The following is an 18977-nucleotide window of genomic DNA, read 5'->3' as shown; positions in this document are numbered from 1 at the left end:
CCTCTATTCTATATAGTAAAAGGGTAATATGCCTCCCAGTACCCGGATCAGCGGAGCCACGAGGCCTCCCGGCACCAGGATCAGCGTGACAGGGGGCAGCGCCCAAACTCCCTGATCGCCCTTTGGCTCTGTGTGTGACAGGGGGCGGGGCCACAACCTCCCTACCCACCCTGCTCTGTTCGTGAAAGAGGAAGGCGCCCTAACCCTCTGATCAGCCCTGCTCTGTGCCTGATAGGGGGATTCTCCCCATCCCCCTGATCGCCCTGCGGCTCTGTGTGACAGGGTGCGGTGCCCCAATGCCCTGATCGCTGCGGCTCTGTGTGTGACAGGGTGCGACGCCCAACCCCCTGATCAGCCCTGCTTGGTGTGTGACAGGGTGCGACGCCCAACCCCCTGATCAGCCCTGCTCTGTGGGTGATAGAAGGTGGTGCCACAACCCCCACCCCTCCCATGGGCCCTGCTCTGTGTGTGATGGGGTAGAGCCTTAACCTCCCCATCGGCCCTGCCCTGAGCATGCCTGGGGGTGGCATCGCAACTTTCCCGCTCCGCCCTGCTCTGTGCATGACAGGGGGCGGTGCCCCAACTCTCCAATCGGCCCTGCTCTGAGCCTGACCAGGGGCTGCACCTAGGGACTGGGCCTGCCCTCTGCCACCGGGGAGCAGGCCTAAGCCAGAAGGGGATTATCTCCCGAGGGGTCCCAGACTGCGAGAGGGCACAGACCAGGCTGAGGGACCCCCCCTTCTCCCCGAGTGCACAAATTTTTGTGCACCAGGCCTCTAGTAATATATAACACTAAAAGTGGACTCTGATATAAGCTATGGACTTTGGGTGATAAGGATGTGTCAGTGTAGGTTCATCGATTCCAACAGATGGGCCCCTCGGTGGGGAGGTCGATAGTGGGAGAAGCTGTGCAGGGGTGGGGGCAGGGGCATATGCAAACATCTGTAACTTCCACTCATTTTTGCTGTGAACCTAATACTGCTCTAGAAAATAAAGACTATCAAAAAAAGAAAAGACTGTGTCTTTTCTGTTTGATCATGGGAATGTACCACAAAGAAATAAGTGAACCATAAGTGTGTGGTACAGCTGATCCACTTATCCCCTAATGTGTTAGGTTATGCTACAGTTGTATATATTTTCTTCTTTATGCTTAGCACTCTTATACAAAACTAGAGGCCCAGTGCATGAAATTCATGCCCTGGGAGGGGAGGCGTGTCCCTCAGCCCAGTCTGCACCCTCTCCAATTTGGGACCCTACAAGGGATGTCCGACTACTGGTTTAGGCTCATAGGGATCAGGCCTAAACTGGTAGTCAGACATCCCTCTCACAATCCGGGAGTACTGGCTCCCAACCGCTCGCCTGCCTGCCTACCTGATTGCCCCTAACCACTTCTGCTTGCCAGCCTGATCACCCCCTAACCACTCCCCTGCCAGCCCTATTACCCCCAACTGCCCTCCCCTGCTGGCCCGGTAGCTCCCAACTGCCCTCTTCTGCTGACCCAATCTTTCAACTACCCTCTCCTGCATGACTGTTCCCCCCCAACTCCCCTCCCCTGCCGGCCTGGTTGCCCCTTACTGCCCTCCCCTGCAGGCCTAATTGCCCACAACTGTCCTCTCCTGCTGCATCTTGTGGTGGCCATCTTGTGACCACATGGGGGTGGCAATCTTTGACCACATGGGGCGGCCATCTTGTGCAAGGGCATGATGGTCAATTTGCATATTACCTCTTTATTATATAGAATTTTGTTCAGCAACCACCAAGAAGGAAAATGATAGTCTCAAATCTAAATATTGTTTGTTCTTAATAATTCACAAGTTTATTTTTCAATATCATTTGTAACCTTTGTTTTTAATAACTTTGGTTTCATTTTACTTCAAATTACAATAGCATGGATGGACCTGGAGAACATTATGCTAAGCAAAATAAGCCAGTCGGAGAAAGGTAAATATCATATGATCTCACTCATTTGTGGAATATAAGGAACATCATAAACTGATGATCAAAAATAGATCCAGAGACAGAGGAGCGTGGAACATACCATCAAACCTCAGAGGGGAGGCAGGGGAGTGGTTGAGAGGGTAAGAGATCAACCAAAAGACTTGTATGCATGCTTATAAGCATAACCAATGGACAAAGACAATAGAGGAGTGTGGGCAAGTGCTGGCATGTGGGAGTGGCTGGGGAGAGGTCAACGGGGGAAAAAGGAGACACATGGAATACTTTAATAAAGAATTTTAAAAAGAACCATTATTACAGAAGAAACAATTTCAATATTGATTTTTAGCAAGTGAAGAAAATTGTATATAACTTGTTGTTGTTTATTTTACTCCATGTAGAATTGATTACCAATAAAATCATTACAAGGGTAGGAAAGAAAATATTGTAATACTAGTGGCCCGGTGCACAAAATTTGTGCACATTAAAAGGGAATTAGAGGAAATTTTTTAATATTGCTACTTGCCCTTTCTCTATAATAGAAGTGTCCAGCTGGCCCCACCCCCATTGGGTAACACCAAGATCTGGATGGCCCCACCCCCATCAAGCCCTGCCAGGTGGGGGACACAGCCTAACATTCCAGCTCTGGCCTGTGCCACACAGCTTCACCCAGACCTGCATCACTGTGAGACCCCAGACCCATCACACCATAGGACCCATCAATGCACCTCCTAGTGACCAGTCGTTTGGTCATTACAGATGAAAATAAAGTCGTGCATTTAAGCATGCACATTCATTTTCAATGCCTGATTTGTCTACATTCTCTAAATTGCAAAATAAATTAGATCTTCAGACAGATAGCACCATAATGCCAAGTTTTTTATATAATTACACATACTATTCTCTCCACTCGGTATGCTCCATTTGAATGGATTAAATGTATGTGACTCATGAAAGGCACTGCTGCTTGGTCTCAATAGAGGAAACAGTAGCTCATTACCTAATGCCATAAAGTGGTTTAAATGGCATATACTGACTTGAAGAACAAGAGGAAAAATAACAACAACAACAACAAAATAACGTTCAGTGCTGTGGACAGTAGAATCCTCTCCCTTTCCCTTTGTTTTTTTCTGCTTTTACCATGAACCTATTTGTGCTCTGCCTCAAAATTAACACAGAAGACAAAATCAGATGCAGTAATCTGCATTTTATAGTGCCATTTGAGTACAAAGAGGTGTTTTTCAATATTTACTTTTTTTTTTAAATCAATTCAGTTCACACTTGCTCCCAACATTCCAGGAGCCAGGCCAACATGGCTGTGTGGACACACCTTTGCTAGGTACTGTCAAGCTTCAGAGCTGGGGCAGGGAACATGCCAGGTGTTACTGGAAACAAATCAGCTCTTCTCTCTACATAGCAGGAGTCTTTTCATTATAAAACGCAAAGCAGCAGCCATTTTCTATTGCCCCCATTCCCAGCCCTCCTTGCCCACGGGGCATAGGAAGTGGCTGGGATAATATTTACTCTCGGCTCTTTGATTTATCTTATTTAACTGAGCCCAGTGGCAGCTGCTTCTCTGAGCACAATGCCAGCGGATCAGGACTAGCCGCACCTGGAAGGCAAGCGGCAGAGCTGACCTGGGGCTTTGGCCCAACTCGAGCGTGTGGGTCACAGCAACCTCAGCAGGCGGCTACTCCTGAAGATTCTAGGCCCCTCCCAGCTCCGCTCCCCAGCTCCCTGCTCTCCCCCTCTCACCCACAGGCACCACCAGCACGTGTGCCCCAAGGCTTGGTGTGCAGATGCCAGGGTTGCAGGTTCAAGATGCTTCACCTTCTTCTGGCACTTTGAGCCATAAGCACTGGCAGGGAAGGAAAATGCTAATTGACTGCCATGCCCTCAAAGATGGTAGCACCCACAGCCAATAAGGAGGGAATATGCTAATTAACTGCCATGCCTTCAAAGGTGTCGGCGCCCAAAGCCACAAGATGGTCTTGGTCTTTGGTCACTGCTGAGGTATTCTGGACTCTCTAGGCCAGGGACAGCCAGGGACAGCCAAGACCTTTGCCTCTGACCAATGCCATGCCTGCAGCCTTTCTGGGGTACCCCCACCCCCGGGAAAGTGTGGGGGCATGGCCAGCCTGGGTGAGGGGCCGTGGGGGGCTGGGAGGGTGGGTTAGCTGCCCCACCCTCAACTGGGGTGGGAGAGGCTGATCAGGGGTGGGGTCAGGATAGGTGTTGGGCAGGGCAGCCATCTTGTGATGGCATTATAGTGTGAGGGTCAATTTGCATATTACTTCTTTATTATATCTTTATTATATATGATTTTACATATACTTTAGTGATCAAAAATGGTGACTCTAATAAGCCTAGAAATAATTCTGTAGAAAAAAAATTCAGTCTCTAAAAGAATCAATTGAGATAAGTTTCTATCTCAATTATTTCCATCTCAACTATTACAACTAACTAGAGACCTGGTGCCTGAAAATTCATGCACTGGAGGGGGCTCCCTCAGCCTGGCTTGCTCCCTCTCACAGTCCTGGAGCCCTCAGGGGTGGGAGGCACCCCGGTGATCAGGGGAAGGTGACATCCCTGTCACACCTCTGCTGCTGCCACTGCCAGCAGCACAAACCTCGGGTGGCCCTGGGAGGCTGGGCAGCTGCCATCCGAGGCTTGCCTGTGCCTCAGGCTGGCCCTGGGCAGCTGGGGTGGGGGGGTGGTGAAGGGACTGGGGGACTTCGGAGGCAGGTGCCCAGGCAGGGCTGAGGGGACTGAGCGCTGCTATCTTGTGGTTATGGATGCCACCATATTTGAGGGCATGTCAGTAAATTAGCATATTCTCTCCTTATTGGCTGTGGTTGCTGCCATCTTTGAGGGCAGGACAGTCAATTAGCATATTCTCTCCTTATTGGCTGTGGGTGCTTCCATTTTTTAGGGTGGGGCAGTCAATTAGCATATTCCCTCTTTATTAGATAGGATGATACAAAATGTAACCTTTGTCACTCAGTGTAAAGCCATTATGTTCTCAGATATTAAATTCCCTCAATGGCAAATTTGAATGTACTACTGTGTACATTTCAAAAAACGTTAAATACTCTTACACAGGTGAAAATAACTATTTTATTCATTCAGTGGTGATATGAGATCCTAGCTCATATGATATGAGGAGCTATTAGCTAGTTTCTCAGTTAATAGAATGCAGAGCAGTTATAAATAATTACTCCATTACCCTCACAAGTGATGAATTTATTGGTGAAAAGTTAGGGAAATGTCCTAATTTGAGCCTATGTTTTGCTGCCTGGTGGGATTCATTTCTTACTGTGTGTGACCAGAGTGTGGGGTAGGACAAAGAGCCAAGAGAGTGCAAATGTGAAAGACCCCCCCCCCCCTCCCGGGTAGCAGTGTGAGCGCCCAGGAAAAAGGCAGATCTAGGTTCTCCAGTTTGATCCAGCAGCAGTATCATTAGGAACACTTCTTTTGAGTCTCCGCAGCAGGAAGAGCTGTATCCTTTCTGAGCCACTGATTTTTACTCATTTGTTTGGTTGTTTTTGCTCTGTTTATGTGGTTTTCTTCTCCTTGTTTATAGTATGTTGTTTTAAATTCGTGTATGTTCTAAATCTGTGAATGCTGTTTGCCTCTCTTGTTTGTTTACCTCTCTTGTTTGTTTCCTTTTTATTTTTAGGTAGTTTGGAGTAAAACTTGGCGCTCATACTTACCAAACATGGAAGGCCATGTGTTTTTATTTCACTGGTGTCATCTGACCCACGACTTTAAGATTTCTAGAATGTTTTTGTTGTCCTGTTTTCTCTCTTAACTATTCCTTCTTCTTTTGTTGGATTTTTCTAAACCTCCTCAATTTGCATATGCACAAATGTATGTATATATTTAATGAAGGGTGGTAACATAAATATATAGAGGGACTCATTAAAAATAAAGACAATGCTTCAGTTCATTCTAATCTCAATAAACCTGATAAATCATGACTTCATCCATGCTATTGTTTAACCTCATGATCTCCCCAGAATGTCTTTTTCCTCTTTCCCCATTTTAGAACTAATAAAATGCCTATAATTTAAGATTTAAATAGCACTTTCCTGAGAAACTTCTCATGCCCTTACCTGATAAACACTTATTCCCATGTGCTCTTTGTGATGGCATTTTAATGACATATCTCTTTTAGTGATTATTTTATTTCTCTGTTTATTCATGTCAGTCTTTAGAATGAGGTCCTGAGTCCCTGGACAACTGGGAAAGAGGTTAATCTTTCTATCCCAAATGACAACATAGTAAATGGGGTTGTAAGTGTTTGAATTGAAAGAACAAAAGAAAACTTGTTAAACAAAGACTTTCTGAGTAGTTACCATTTCCAGGCTCCAGTCACAAGAATGGGGAGAAAAGTCAAAAGTGATTTCAGAAGCCAGTGGTTCGCAACCTTCTGGCCCTTTAAATACAGTTCCTCACGTTGTGACCCAACCATAAAATTATTTTCGTTGCTACTTCATAACTGTAATGTTGTTACTGGTATGAATTGTAATGTAAATATCTGATATGCAGGATGGTCTTAGGCGACCCCTGTGAAAGGGTCGTTTGACTGCCAAAGGCGTCGCGACCCACAGGTTGAGAATTAGTGACAAATGGCATATAATTTGACTGCACCATCAGGTAAATTTTCACTGCTAACATTATGTATAAGAAATTGTAGCTGGAGATAAAATGGAACTGAGAACTCTACTATTGTATCTGCCTTTCTGTGCCAAATAGTTTTATTGCAGACACTATAGTTGTCTAGAATAAACTAAAAATTTAGATTTAGACTAGTTGGATTGAAGTCCCTAGTCCAACATTTATTAGCTGTGACCTAGAGAAAAATCATCTATTGTCATTTGCATCTTTGTTTGCTCATCTATAAAATGAGGACTATGGTCCTTCACATAGGATTTTTATAAGGGTTGAGTGAAATCATACACACAAACCCACACACACATACACATACACACACACACACACATACACTCGTACGCACGCACACACATACACTGAAAGGACAAAGCAGAAACATACTCCCCTCCCTCTCCCCTATCTTGCCTTGTAGGGCTGGGTCCTCAGCCCAAGACCCCTCCTTTTCTGAGTGACCACAAGAATGCCGGTATTGACCTAACTCCCCCAACCATCACCTGAGTGTGACTGAAAGGAAAAAAAAAATGCTACAAGCCGCCTGTTTTATCTCAACTCCCCAGGCTCCCCCTCCCCAGGCTTCCCCCCCCCCCGCTAGAGACGCCAGGGATGGGGAACAAAGGGAGTGCAGGCCTTGAGGCTGCCCTCGGAGATAGCCCCCGGTCACAAGCGGCAGGCTGAGTAAACAGAGCGCCAATCTACCATTAAGATAACAGGTCGTAAAATGCCCTACTGAGATACACAACAGAATCTGCTGGTCACTTCCTGACCTTAGTGCTGTAAGACCCTGATGAAAATCCCTGACCTAAATGCCCAATCTCTGTAACCCACGTCACCCCCTAAGCCCACCCAAATAACTAGCCCTATATAACCTTTGTTCTCCTGGGACATGCTCTCTCACCTTACCGCTGTGTCGGACAGAGGCTGGGAGCCAAACCTAAGTTTGAATAAGATTAATAAAGACTCCTTGCTTTTGCATCAGAAGAGGCTCCTTGGTGGTGGATTATTGGGGACCCCAAACTCTGGGCATAACAACACAATCTTGTAAAAATCATAGTGCACTATACAGATATAAACCTGCACCTACTAGAGGCCCAGTGCACAGATTTGTGCACCGATGGGGGTTCCCTCAGACTGGCCTGTGGGGATCAGGCCCAAACCAGCTCTCTGACATCCCCTGAGGGATCCCAGATTGCGAGAGGGTGCAGGCCAGGCCGAAGGATTCCATCGGTGCACAATCAGGGCTGGGGAGGGGGCGCGGGAGGGTTCCAGAGTGTGTTCAGCCTATCTTTCCAAGTCCGGATCTGCTAGACCCCAGCAGCAAGCTAACCTACTGGTAGGAGAATCTGCCCTCTGGTGGTCAGTATGCATCATAGTGACTGGTCAAATGGTCGAATGGTCAGACACTTAGCATATTTGGCTTTTATTATATAGGAAGATATTTGAATTTTTTAAAACAATAAATTTACATCTACATTTGGCTGTGATTTCATTTTTCATATGAGCTTTGTGAATTCAATGGTCGTTGATTTCCTCAAAATTCAGCATCATTGTACATGGCAGCCTCAAATCTAAGGCAGTGTTTGGCTTAATACATTTTAACATAAGAAGAGGAATCTCAGTAGGTATTTGAAGATTAATTCTGAAATCACTTCAGATATAGAGTAAAATACCAAGAACAATAGAGAATAAACAAGAAAATATATGCAAATGATAAGTAACTTTGATCTACTTCTTTCTCAAAGACCTGTGAAGTAATAACCTGTGCAGTGAGGGTCCTCATCTCTGGCAAACCTGGACAGAGTCGTCCTCTGGATTGGACATTGACAAAGGTACATTATTTCCCTTTCTAGGCCATGGACATCTGCCTTCTCTTCTCTTTTTATTTCTATACTCCCATGCTACCTTTACACATTACTTAAAAAACTCTCTTTGGAAATTGACAAGTTATGAATTAATTGCATTTTATAGATGAGAAAATTTAAAGATGCACAAAGAATTTATTTTATTTACTAAGTCTAAAAAGCTAGTTATTAGCAGAGTCAGAAGGACTGCCTCTGCATTTATCCCATTGTGCTGTCTACCTTCCCCATTCAATGTTATTTATTTAGTTAGTTCGTAAGTTAGTTATATACTCTTTCTTATTCTCTCCTGAATATCTCCTGGTCTCCCATGTGACACTTGAACTTTCTGCTGGATCTGCTCCGCCCTGCCATTGGCAGGCAAGACTAAAGGAGTTTCTGCCTAGACTTGACTCCTGCAGACTCCATTTCAATTATAGTTACAAAATATTCCGAAAGACTCACAAATCCCTGTAAGTAATTTCACAGATGTTAAAAAATGTAGAAAGCCAAATTGGGGGCTCAGAACAATTTACAAGAGAAAAATGCTGTGTGCTGGGTCATAACACTTGACCTGTGAATCTGGAGTCTTTTTTACGAGAAATGCAACAATTTTTTCAGTTCAGAAGCTGAGACCATCTTTCTCAGAAATTACTGGGACATCAGGAGGAGACCATTACCTCATAGTCATATTCCCACCCCCTTGGTTTTCACTTAGATAAACTTAGGAAATTCCTTTAATCATGACTCCCACCAAGGATCTCAACACAGAAATGATGCAGATGCTCTGTAAGGCTAAGAAAGAAATCTCAGACATAGTTCTTGGTAAGAAGAGGCTAGCACCAACTCTGATTTAAAACAAATTTCTAAAATAGTAGGTATAAAGTCAGTAAAATGATCCCCTGAGGGGTCCTGGATTAGAACACATTCTAAAATGCGTTCACCATCAAAGAAGTACAAACTAAAACAAAGTATGAAAAGAATTACTTGACTAGAAAATGAGCAAGGGTAAAAAATATTAATATGAATGGTGAGGATGTGGAGCCCTACAAACTGTTTTCAGATGTTTTAAGCAGAAAATAAATAGACTAAAATGGTATCAGACTATTTAGCCTTAAAAATATATAAAATTCTGATACATTCTACAACATGGATTAAACTTGAAAACATGCTCAGTGAAATAAGCCGTTAGATAAAAGAAAAAAACAGAGCATAATACCACTTACTAGTATATCTAGTACCTAAAATAGGCAAGTTCATATAAGCAGAATGTAGAGTAGAGGTTACTAGGGGTTAGGGGAAGGAGTAATTGATTGTTATTTAATGGGTACAGAGTTTCTGTTTGTGGTAATGAACAAATTCTGAAAATGGATAGTAGTGATGATTATACAGCATTATGAATATCCTCAATGCCACTGAATTGTAAATTTGAAATTGGTTAAAATGGTTAATTATTATGTATATACTAGAGGCTCAGTGCATGACATTCATGCAGCTAGGGGGTAGGGGGCCTCTCAGCCCGGCCTGCGCCCTTTCGCAGTCCAGGACACCTTGGAGGATGTCCACCTGCCAACTTAGGCCTGATCCCCCTGAGCCTAAGCTGGCAGTCAGACATCCCTCTCAAGGTCTGGGGCTCTCGCTGTCCAGGACCCCTCACCCCTTACCGCCCACCTGCAGCGGAGGTGGGAGAGGGTCCCGCCACCGTCACTGTGCTCGTCAGCTGTGAGCCTGGCTTCTGGCTGAGCGGTTCTCCCCCTGTGGGAGTGCACTGACCACCAGGGGCAGCTCCTGTATTGAGCATCTGCCCCCTGGTGGTCAGTGCACGTCATGTCATAGCGACCGGTTGTTCTGCTGTTCAGTTGATTTGCATATTAGAGTTTTATTATATAGGATTTTTTAAAAATCCACAAATAACCAGATTTAAAAGTGGGCAAAGCACCTAAATAGTCATTTTCCCAAAGAAGACATACAAATGGCTAACAGGTATACAGAAAGGTGTTTAAATTCACTAATCATCTGGGAAATTCAAATTAAAAACACAATGAAACATTACCTACCACTTGTTAGGATGGCTATTATTAAATTGATCAGTAAAAACAAGAGTTTCGAAGGTGTGAATTAAAGGGACCACCTCTGCACTGTTGGTGGAAATGTAAATTGGTACAGTCACTATGAAAAACAGTATGCAGAGTCCTCAAAAAGTTAAAAATAGAACTGTCATATGATTTAGCAACCCCACTTCTGTATATTTATCTAAATTGAAATCAGGATCTTGAAGAGTTACTTTCAATCCCATGTTTGTTGATTCACAAGAGCAGAAATGTAGAAACAATGCAAATGTCCATCAATGGATCAATGGATTTAAATACTATGGTATATACATACAATGGAATATTATTCAGCCTTAACAAGGAAATGAAACATGTCAACAACCTAGGTGAACCTGGAGGGCATTATGCTAAGTGAACTAAGCCAATCACAGAAGAACAAATATTGCATGACTTCATTTATATGTGATATCGAAATAGTTAAATTCATGGAAGCAATGCTTAGAATGTAGTTGCCAGGGATTAGGAAGGGGAAATGGGGATTTCTTACTCAAAGGGTATAGCATTTTATTTATTCAAGGTGAACAAGATCAGAGATCTGCTGTACACATTGTGCCTATATATGTCAATATAGTATTGTACACTTAAAATCTATTAATAGGGTAGATCCCATGTTGTGCTCTTACCACAATATATTCTTTTTTTAACTTTTTAAAAATTGATTTTCGATATAGAGGAAGAGAAACACACACACACACACATACACACACACACAGAAACATCAATTTGTTGTTCCACTTGTTTATGCATTAATTGGTTGATTCTTGTATGTGTCCTGACCAGGGGTTAAACCTGCAACCACAGCCCATAGCATATTGGGATAATGTTCTAACCAACTGATCTACTGGGCTAAGGCATATAAAATATTATTTTAAAAATAAAATATAAGCTTCAATACTAACTATGAGAGAAAAGAGTTCAATTTTAACAAGGAGATGCCTTCATAAATTACATACCATCATTTTCCTCTGCTTAGAGATTTAGTGTCCATGACATTCTCACTTACTTAGCTTAGTAATAAGAGTCATGGTATTAATTGAGCAGCATAGCAAACATCCCAGGCTAATTGTTGAGCAATGTCTAAAGTGGTCATTAACAAATAAAGGTCTTTTTCTGGAAGCAGCAGCAAAGACTAGAGAAATTCAAGAGCAAATGTGCCAAGATGGTTGCAAATGATATTGTTTGAGGCTTTCCCTTTAAGGAGTCAGGGGCTTTCCTGATGAAGTGGATCTCAGCATCACCAACAGAACTATGCCACTCCCTGTCTGGCCCTGGTAGACAGATCTACCAGTAGCCTACGAAGGAAAAATAATCTGGGCAGAGAAGAATATGCAGGATTTACTTATGAACCCACCTCTTCCTATATTATACTCAGAATGCTAGTGTACCAAAGTTCTTTAGCTCAGGGGATAGAATATATCATCAAATATATAAAACATGAGAATATTTTACAGGTTAAAATAGAACTTTAAAAGACAAAGGTGAGCCACCTGGAAATATTTGTGTTGCTGAGTGATCAGAAGCATAGTACTCAAATGGCCGAGGAAGACATAATTTTTGAAAAATAGTTCCTTTGAGGGACACTAATAAAGTTTAGACCAAATCTGCTTGGCGGATTTCATTTTAGAAGTAAAACTGTGGAAACAAATGGAAAAAGTTAATTGGCAGGCCTTTATAAAACTAATGTGAGAAAGGAAGAGAATGTTACTAAGCAAAGATGAGAAACATTATAAAATGCCTTAAAATTAGTACAAAATGAGCATTGACAGTATTGAACATAAAATCAAAAACTTTGGAGCTAACATTAAGGAACTCATCAAAAATACCCCCCAAAAAATAGGTAAACAAAAGTGAGAAAGAGCATGATTATTTGAGAAGACAGGATATCAGTGATCTCAAGCAGATAATCAGTACTCATAAAAAAGAGAAAGGAATAAATTAAAGAAAATATGAAGAAAAACATTTTTTGAGATGATGGAAATCCTGTTAAATATAGTAGTTAGTCTATGTAAACCAGTCTGGAATATTTGAAACATTTGAACTCTACCCGTTTTGTAGAAGTTATTATTTGCTATACAGCAAATTCCCCCAAATCAGAGCAACTTAAAAGAAAACATAGTTTTTCTCTCACGGTTTCTGTGCTTGTAGAATGTGAACGAAATTTAGCTGAGTCTTCTGCTTCAGTTTCTCTCCCAAGATGTCAGTCAAGATCCAACGGGGATGAGAGCTATTTCCAAGTTCATTCGATGGATGTTGGCAGAATTAGATCCTTGAGGGTTGTTGGACTAAAGTGTTCACTTTCTCACTGGCTGTTAGCCAGAGGTCATCCTCAATTCTTTACCACATAGGTGTCATTATTACCAACTTAAACAATAGCATAGCTCCATCCTGATCGCAACTAAAGCTTGCTCTCTTTTTTATGCATACTTCATGATTTCATACAAAGGTAAAAGCATCCCCAAAGTCATAAGAGGCAGTAACTGACTGAAGTGCTAAGGAGTATTTAGAGATACCCTATGGTATACCAGTTCTAGAGTGCCTGGAAAAGACCACAGTTTAACCTGTTACAATTTTTTAAAAGTAGAGAAGGTAATAATGCCTAATTATAAAAAAGGTTTGGTGGTCTACATGAGGTGGTTAAATGTCATATTAGTACAATTCCCTTAAAGTTAGTATGTTGTAGATCGAGCTTGGAAACAGGACTGTGAAATCAAAGTCCTTGCTTTAAATTGTCTAAATTGGACTACTGTTCAGCCCACCAGGAAACTTTGTAAGGCTTCAAAGCCTTAGGAAAAGAGAATGCTTTTTTCTGTCGTCCTCTTGTCTTCCATCTCCATAAACATCAAGGACCTAGCACCATCATTTCAGAATCTACAGAAATGTTTTATTTCTAGCTCAGGTTATGTAGGTGGCTGGTTGAAAAGTCATAGGTTCAAGATTCCCATGTTGTCAGTCTTAAAAGAATGAGACAGGGACAGGAATGAAAACAAATCAAATAACAACAAAAACCAGCGAAGATTAACAGATTGATCACATGTAAAATTATGGCCTTGCTGCAAATAGGAATTTATTTCTGGGTTAGGCAGGGTCTTCTGAAACCTCACACTGCAGATAAAGCAATATGTTTAATGTGTTCTTGAGTAAACTCCCACATGGAAAGAAAGGCTGCTACAATGACAATGATCTGACAGATGGACTCTGGGATTACTGGGGATTGAGCTTCGCTTTTGAGGCCAGAATGAATTTATCTAGAAATTCACACTGCAAGGGCAAATGAACATCCAGGGCAAAGTCCGTCCTGGAAAGGAAGTCCAATAAGGCCAGATCTGTGCTGCAAATGGGTAAAGCAGGCCAAGTATAAAAAATGTACAGCAGTATTGATGAAGTGGAAAGTATGGGCCTTAATAATGGAGCAGCTATTTTATTAGTTGAGATGACTTCTATTACAAGTAAGAGAAAATTCAACTTGAAATTGCTTAAACAATAAGAAATTTTATTGATCATATTAATAGGAAGTCCCAACAAAGTATGGGGTGACTCCAGCAGTTACTAATCGACCCGCTCAATAGCATCATTAAAAGACCAGGATTTATTCTTTTCATCCTTCTGCTCTATCTTGTTCTGTATATCAGTCTTGCCCTCATAGTTGCAACATGGCTGCGACACTACCAGACAGGATATCCAGATGCCAACATCCAGAAGAAGGAACAAGGAGATCTTTCCCATAAATTCCCCAGCATGTCTCCTTCCTTGTCTCATTGGCTAAAACAGGGGGAGCTACACTCACCTCCAAATCAACCACCAGTAAGGGAGATTAGATTCTTATGTTGATTTAGAGTAGTAGAGATTTACCCATTAGAGTGGGAATTATTCTTTTAAAACATGGACAACTGAACAAATTGGCGTAATGGAAACAAGAAAGAAGAGGGTTATTTGGCAGGCAACCAGCGATGTTTGCTCATCAGCAGCCAACTAAGCAGATGGTTGCTATGAGCCTGTGATTAGTGTTGACAGGCCATTGATTAATTTTAATAAGCAGGAAATCTAGATGTTTATACAAGATGTCCCAACTTTTAAATATTGGCAATAAATTCAAAAACACTTAAAAATACTTTGTGACCCAAATTATTTAGGTCCAATATGAATAAATCTGCAATTCATACATGTCTGGAAGGCTACCAGTTTACAATCTCTAATTTTTTTTTTATTTAACTGAAAGTTCTTTACTTAGAAAGTGAAGCTCGCTTTAACTAAATTATACAAATTTCTATGAAAAATATTTTTGTTAGTAAAGTTTATTCAATTGCAGTAAACCTCAAATTACACAACTAATATGGACTATAGAAGATAATGTAGGAAAGATATTATATAAATCAGAAAATGATTATATACTTTTTCTTTTTAACAAAGGGTTCTAATTTGACAGGTTAATAGTTAAAACAATTGAGTTGTTGTTAGTCTTCTAATGATAAATGTACTATTTTCTCCCATCCTTCCCAGTTTTCTTTGATTACTTGTTTATTTGTTTTCATTACAGGGTGAATTAATTCCTACCAAACTTAATTAGAAATTTCAGCTTCATAGCTGTATATGTAGAGTCATCTTCCTTCCCTATGTAGAATATAAATTTTAAATTCAAAGATTCTCGAAAGTACATCTCTCTTAAACATTTTATTTCATCTCCTCAAAGTATAACATGAATCAAGAAATGTTAACCTCTTTGGGTCTCAAGAGCAAATAGTAGTGAGATAGCCCATATATTTCTCTTCTATCCAGATTGTCCCATCATTCAAGTTGATCATTTACCCACCAATCCTTGCTTAGCTGTTGCTTCAGACATTTGGATTGGAGCCCTAAAAAAGACAATACACTTAAATGATCAACTTTTTCCTAAAAAATGTATATATCTCATAATTTTGAAATATTAAGAAATTAAAATTAATTATCTGTAGTTGTACTTCCTATTTTATGGATTATTTCATACATCACAGGAAAGGAGTGGAAACATGGGAGTGTAAGGAGAGAAGGTAAGAAAAATGCCACACTGGGATGCAAATATCTATCTAGCTAATTAGCATAATATGGAGATAGTGGGAGGAATCAGGAGAAAAGTTTTGAGATACTAGGTGATTATTATTCTATGGGATACTTCCACAATCTCAATATTTCTGTGGAGTATTTCTGAGAGAATGAATAATACTGAGATCATCATCACTTCATAGCTAAGACACATCCATCTTTTTCCTCTTGGTTATTGGGCAAACTCAGAAGGAAGATATATGCTAGCACCCATCCTATAATCATACAGATATTATTCTTAGTGAACATCTTCTAGGGAAATATGGTTATTCTTTCCTTGACACCAGGAGTGCTACACAATTATAATAGTTTAGCTATGGATCTCATACCTTAGGCATAGACATTGGCTTATCCTTGAAAACAGTAGAGGAAAGGACCTTTGTTTCTTCATGCTATATTATGGACAAAAATAATGGTAAGACTTTAGAAATGCTATGCATTTCCCATCTTAGCTATACTTTTAAAAATATCATTCCTGACCTTGTCAGCACTCATTTAAATTCTACCTAACTCTCAAATTCCTTTTTTAACCACCCTGACCCCATTCATTTCCTCTTCACCGTATTCTTCTCATCCAATCACCAGCTTTGACATAAATAATATATAAGCAAATAAGTGCTTCATATATATTTGACTTGTTTTCCTACTAAAATTGTAAAAGTTCTTTAAAAAAATACCTTAAGCTTTAGTTTTTTCATTTACCCACAACAGAGCATCAATTATGTGGAAATATGCTCAGTATCTATTTGAGTGAATTAATTCTACCCTTTAATTCATGAGTGCCTAACTTTGATTCCATGTTTGCCTATATGTGGGCTATTTTTTATGCCCTACCTCCTACAGAAACTATGGCTAATATAGGCTCTATTCTACCTATAATAAATAAAAAAGTAAATATAACTTATTAAATTTTACATCCTCCAAAATCAACATCTAAACACCATCCTTTGAGGGAGACAGCCTTCTACAGCAGAACTATTGATCATTTCTTAACAATTATATAACAGACCTGTTTTTAATAATAATAAATTAATATCCATAATAATTTATAGATAGTAAAGAGAACTTGCTATGCTATCTCAGATTAGCCTAGAGAGCACATATCTTGATAAAGAACCCATAGATTTAGAGATATTATTCACATTGGCACAAAAGACATTTTAAAGATCATCGGGGATCATCTGATACTTACTAGTACAAGGAAGGAAGAAGATGACACAGAAGTAGGAATTGGAGGTGATGGAAAATCTGGCTTTGTAATTAGCTAGTAAGAGGTAAAAAAAAAAAAATCAAAGGTTGGGCCTTAAAAACAAATGCACTTAATGGAAAGGATTAAATTATTTTCAGAAATAATTTTCAGAGAATTTATACCTTTACCCATGAGAATATTCTAAAGCTGTAAGTTCAATTGTTTTCATTTTGGTGTACACATCCAGTTGAGAAATAAGTCCAATGCCAATAGACATATGATTGGGATGCCATTCTATGAAGCAGATTGGCACTCTTGTAATAAGTTATCAGCTTTATAGACCTGGTAATTCTGGTTTAAGGGTTAAATTTAGGAGTATAATGGACAAGTACACATTCTCAAATTTGACGTTTTCAAAATGTCGTGAAGAAGAATATATGCTTTATATTACATTCACACAGATTTTAACATCCTTCTAAAGAAATAATTGGGCATTGTGGGTTGTGACTTTCACTACTATTTCCTCAAGGTTAGACTGGAAGTGATTTAAGAGAAGTTGCTGACTCACAAAAGAAGCTGGAGGCTCACTGCCATCCACTGGCAGGTCAAGGGCATGAAGCTTCATCTGACTTTTCTAAAAAGAAAAAAATATTTTTTAAATGAATTTATCAATTTCCTATGTTCATCTTCCAAACAAGCAATCCTTTCAAAGCATTGGAGACCAAGATTATGATGACACCAAAAGACCAGATGGAAAACTCACAGTGGCCCAGCTGCTACATTCTGCTATGTCCAGAGCTATCAGAGATTGGTAAGTCTCCATCAAAAACATTATTACCAATGTCATTATCACTAGCCACCTTCTGCTAAAATTTCTAAACTTGCAGGACACAACCAAGGCATTAGGACTTATACATATTACATGTACTGTCATACAAATACACATATTATTTTCTTTACTGGGATATTTTTAAAGGAATAAGAAATCGAGAGAGAGAGAAAGAGAGAGAGAGAGAGAGAGAGAGAGAGAGAGAGAGAGAGAGAGAGAGCTGACATCTGCCCTCCTTGTTCTCTTATTGTGTTTGCATTTTGTGAATCCCAGCAAAGCAGCCAGTGAGATTCCGCATTTTAAGCAGACTTCTACATTTAACCAAAGGCAGAGGACAACTTTCTGAATGTGTAGTTACAGAGCCCACAATATTGCTGCATACTCAGAAGCGTCATACATTTATAAAACACTGATGAGTAGAAATGACGGATAGATGGTCATCACAAGAGAGGGAGAAAAATCACAAATTGGGGTCCACAGCAAATATAGTACAGACTATGTTTAACCTCTTTGCAATGAAGAGCCTTCATTGTCTGTGGTTTCCTCTTCTCTCTGCATGGCCTGGTGCCAGGAGCAGATGGTGACCTGTAGGTGAAAGGATATCATACACATTGACCAAGCAGTGTGTTCACCATTAGGGGGAAACTCATGATAAATCTGCCAATTTCCTTTGCCCAGAATTAGTGAATGCCTGTGTTTTCACCTGCTCCCTAGGATGTTCTTCAGGTTTCTGTGTTCTGTAATTCATCATTAACACCACCGATTTTCTTGTTGATTCTCTTGCAGAGCCTTGAATCCTAATAATGATGGTGTGGAATCCAACTTTTATCTAAATTACGCCATCTAATTAATGATTTGTTTTATTCCTTCACTATTTATTAATAGCCCATTTTGGATAAATAATTAGCTTTTAAAAAAAATGCAAGAAAGATGCTGTAATGCCAAGACCATTTTCAAAAGACTGACTGATCTTGGTGCCTATCAAGACTCCATCACTTACTTTGTACAACTTTGAACATGTTTATTGACCTCTCTGAGCTTCTCTTTCCATATCAGTAAAGTGTGAAGTGCCTGAACTTGCATGATTGTTGTAAAATTGATATATAACATCTTTTAATCTATAGAATAGAAATAATAGTTACTACCCTCATGATATTCTTAAGAGGATTAAATGAGATAATGTACGTAAAAGGACTTACTAACAGTGTTTATCATAAAGGTAATAATCAATAAAGATTATATATTGTATTATTATAATGAGCACAAAATCTTTAATAAAGAGTTATTAATCTTATTATTAAATATATATATATGTATATATATAT

At 40.2% G+C, this 18977-nt stretch overlaps 1 protein-coding gene across 1 annotated transcript in view; it reads right to left on the bottom strand.

Annotated features, from left to right (window-relative positions):
* Positions 1-13633: 13633 nt before the first annotated feature.
* ADAM28 (ADAM metallopeptidase domain 28) overlaps positions 13634-18977 on the bottom strand; it is a 56879-nt gene continuing 51535 nt past the window's right edge. Inside the window, exons 20-24 of the mRNA XM_015569247.1 lie at positions 18159-18237; positions 17392-17457; positions 16827-16898; positions 15964-16026; positions 13634-13660 (exon numbers count right to left, since the gene is read on the bottom strand). Coding sequence (XP_015424733.1) covers positions 13634-13660; positions 15964-16026; positions 16827-16898; positions 17392-17457; positions 18159-18237 — 307 coding nt within the window. The remainder of the gene's footprint in view (positions 13661-15963; positions 16027-16826; positions 16899-17391; positions 17458-18158; positions 18238-18977) is intronic.

Source organism: Myotis davidii, unplaced genomic scaffold (genome assembly GCF_000327345.1).
Source record: "Myotis davidii unplaced genomic scaffold, ASM32734v1 scaffold1166, whole genome shotgun sequence".
Taxonomy (NCBI): domain Eukaryota; kingdom Metazoa; phylum Chordata; class Mammalia; order Chiroptera; family Vespertilionidae; genus Myotis; species Myotis davidii.
This window is presented reverse-complemented; position numbering and strand designations above follow the sequence as displayed.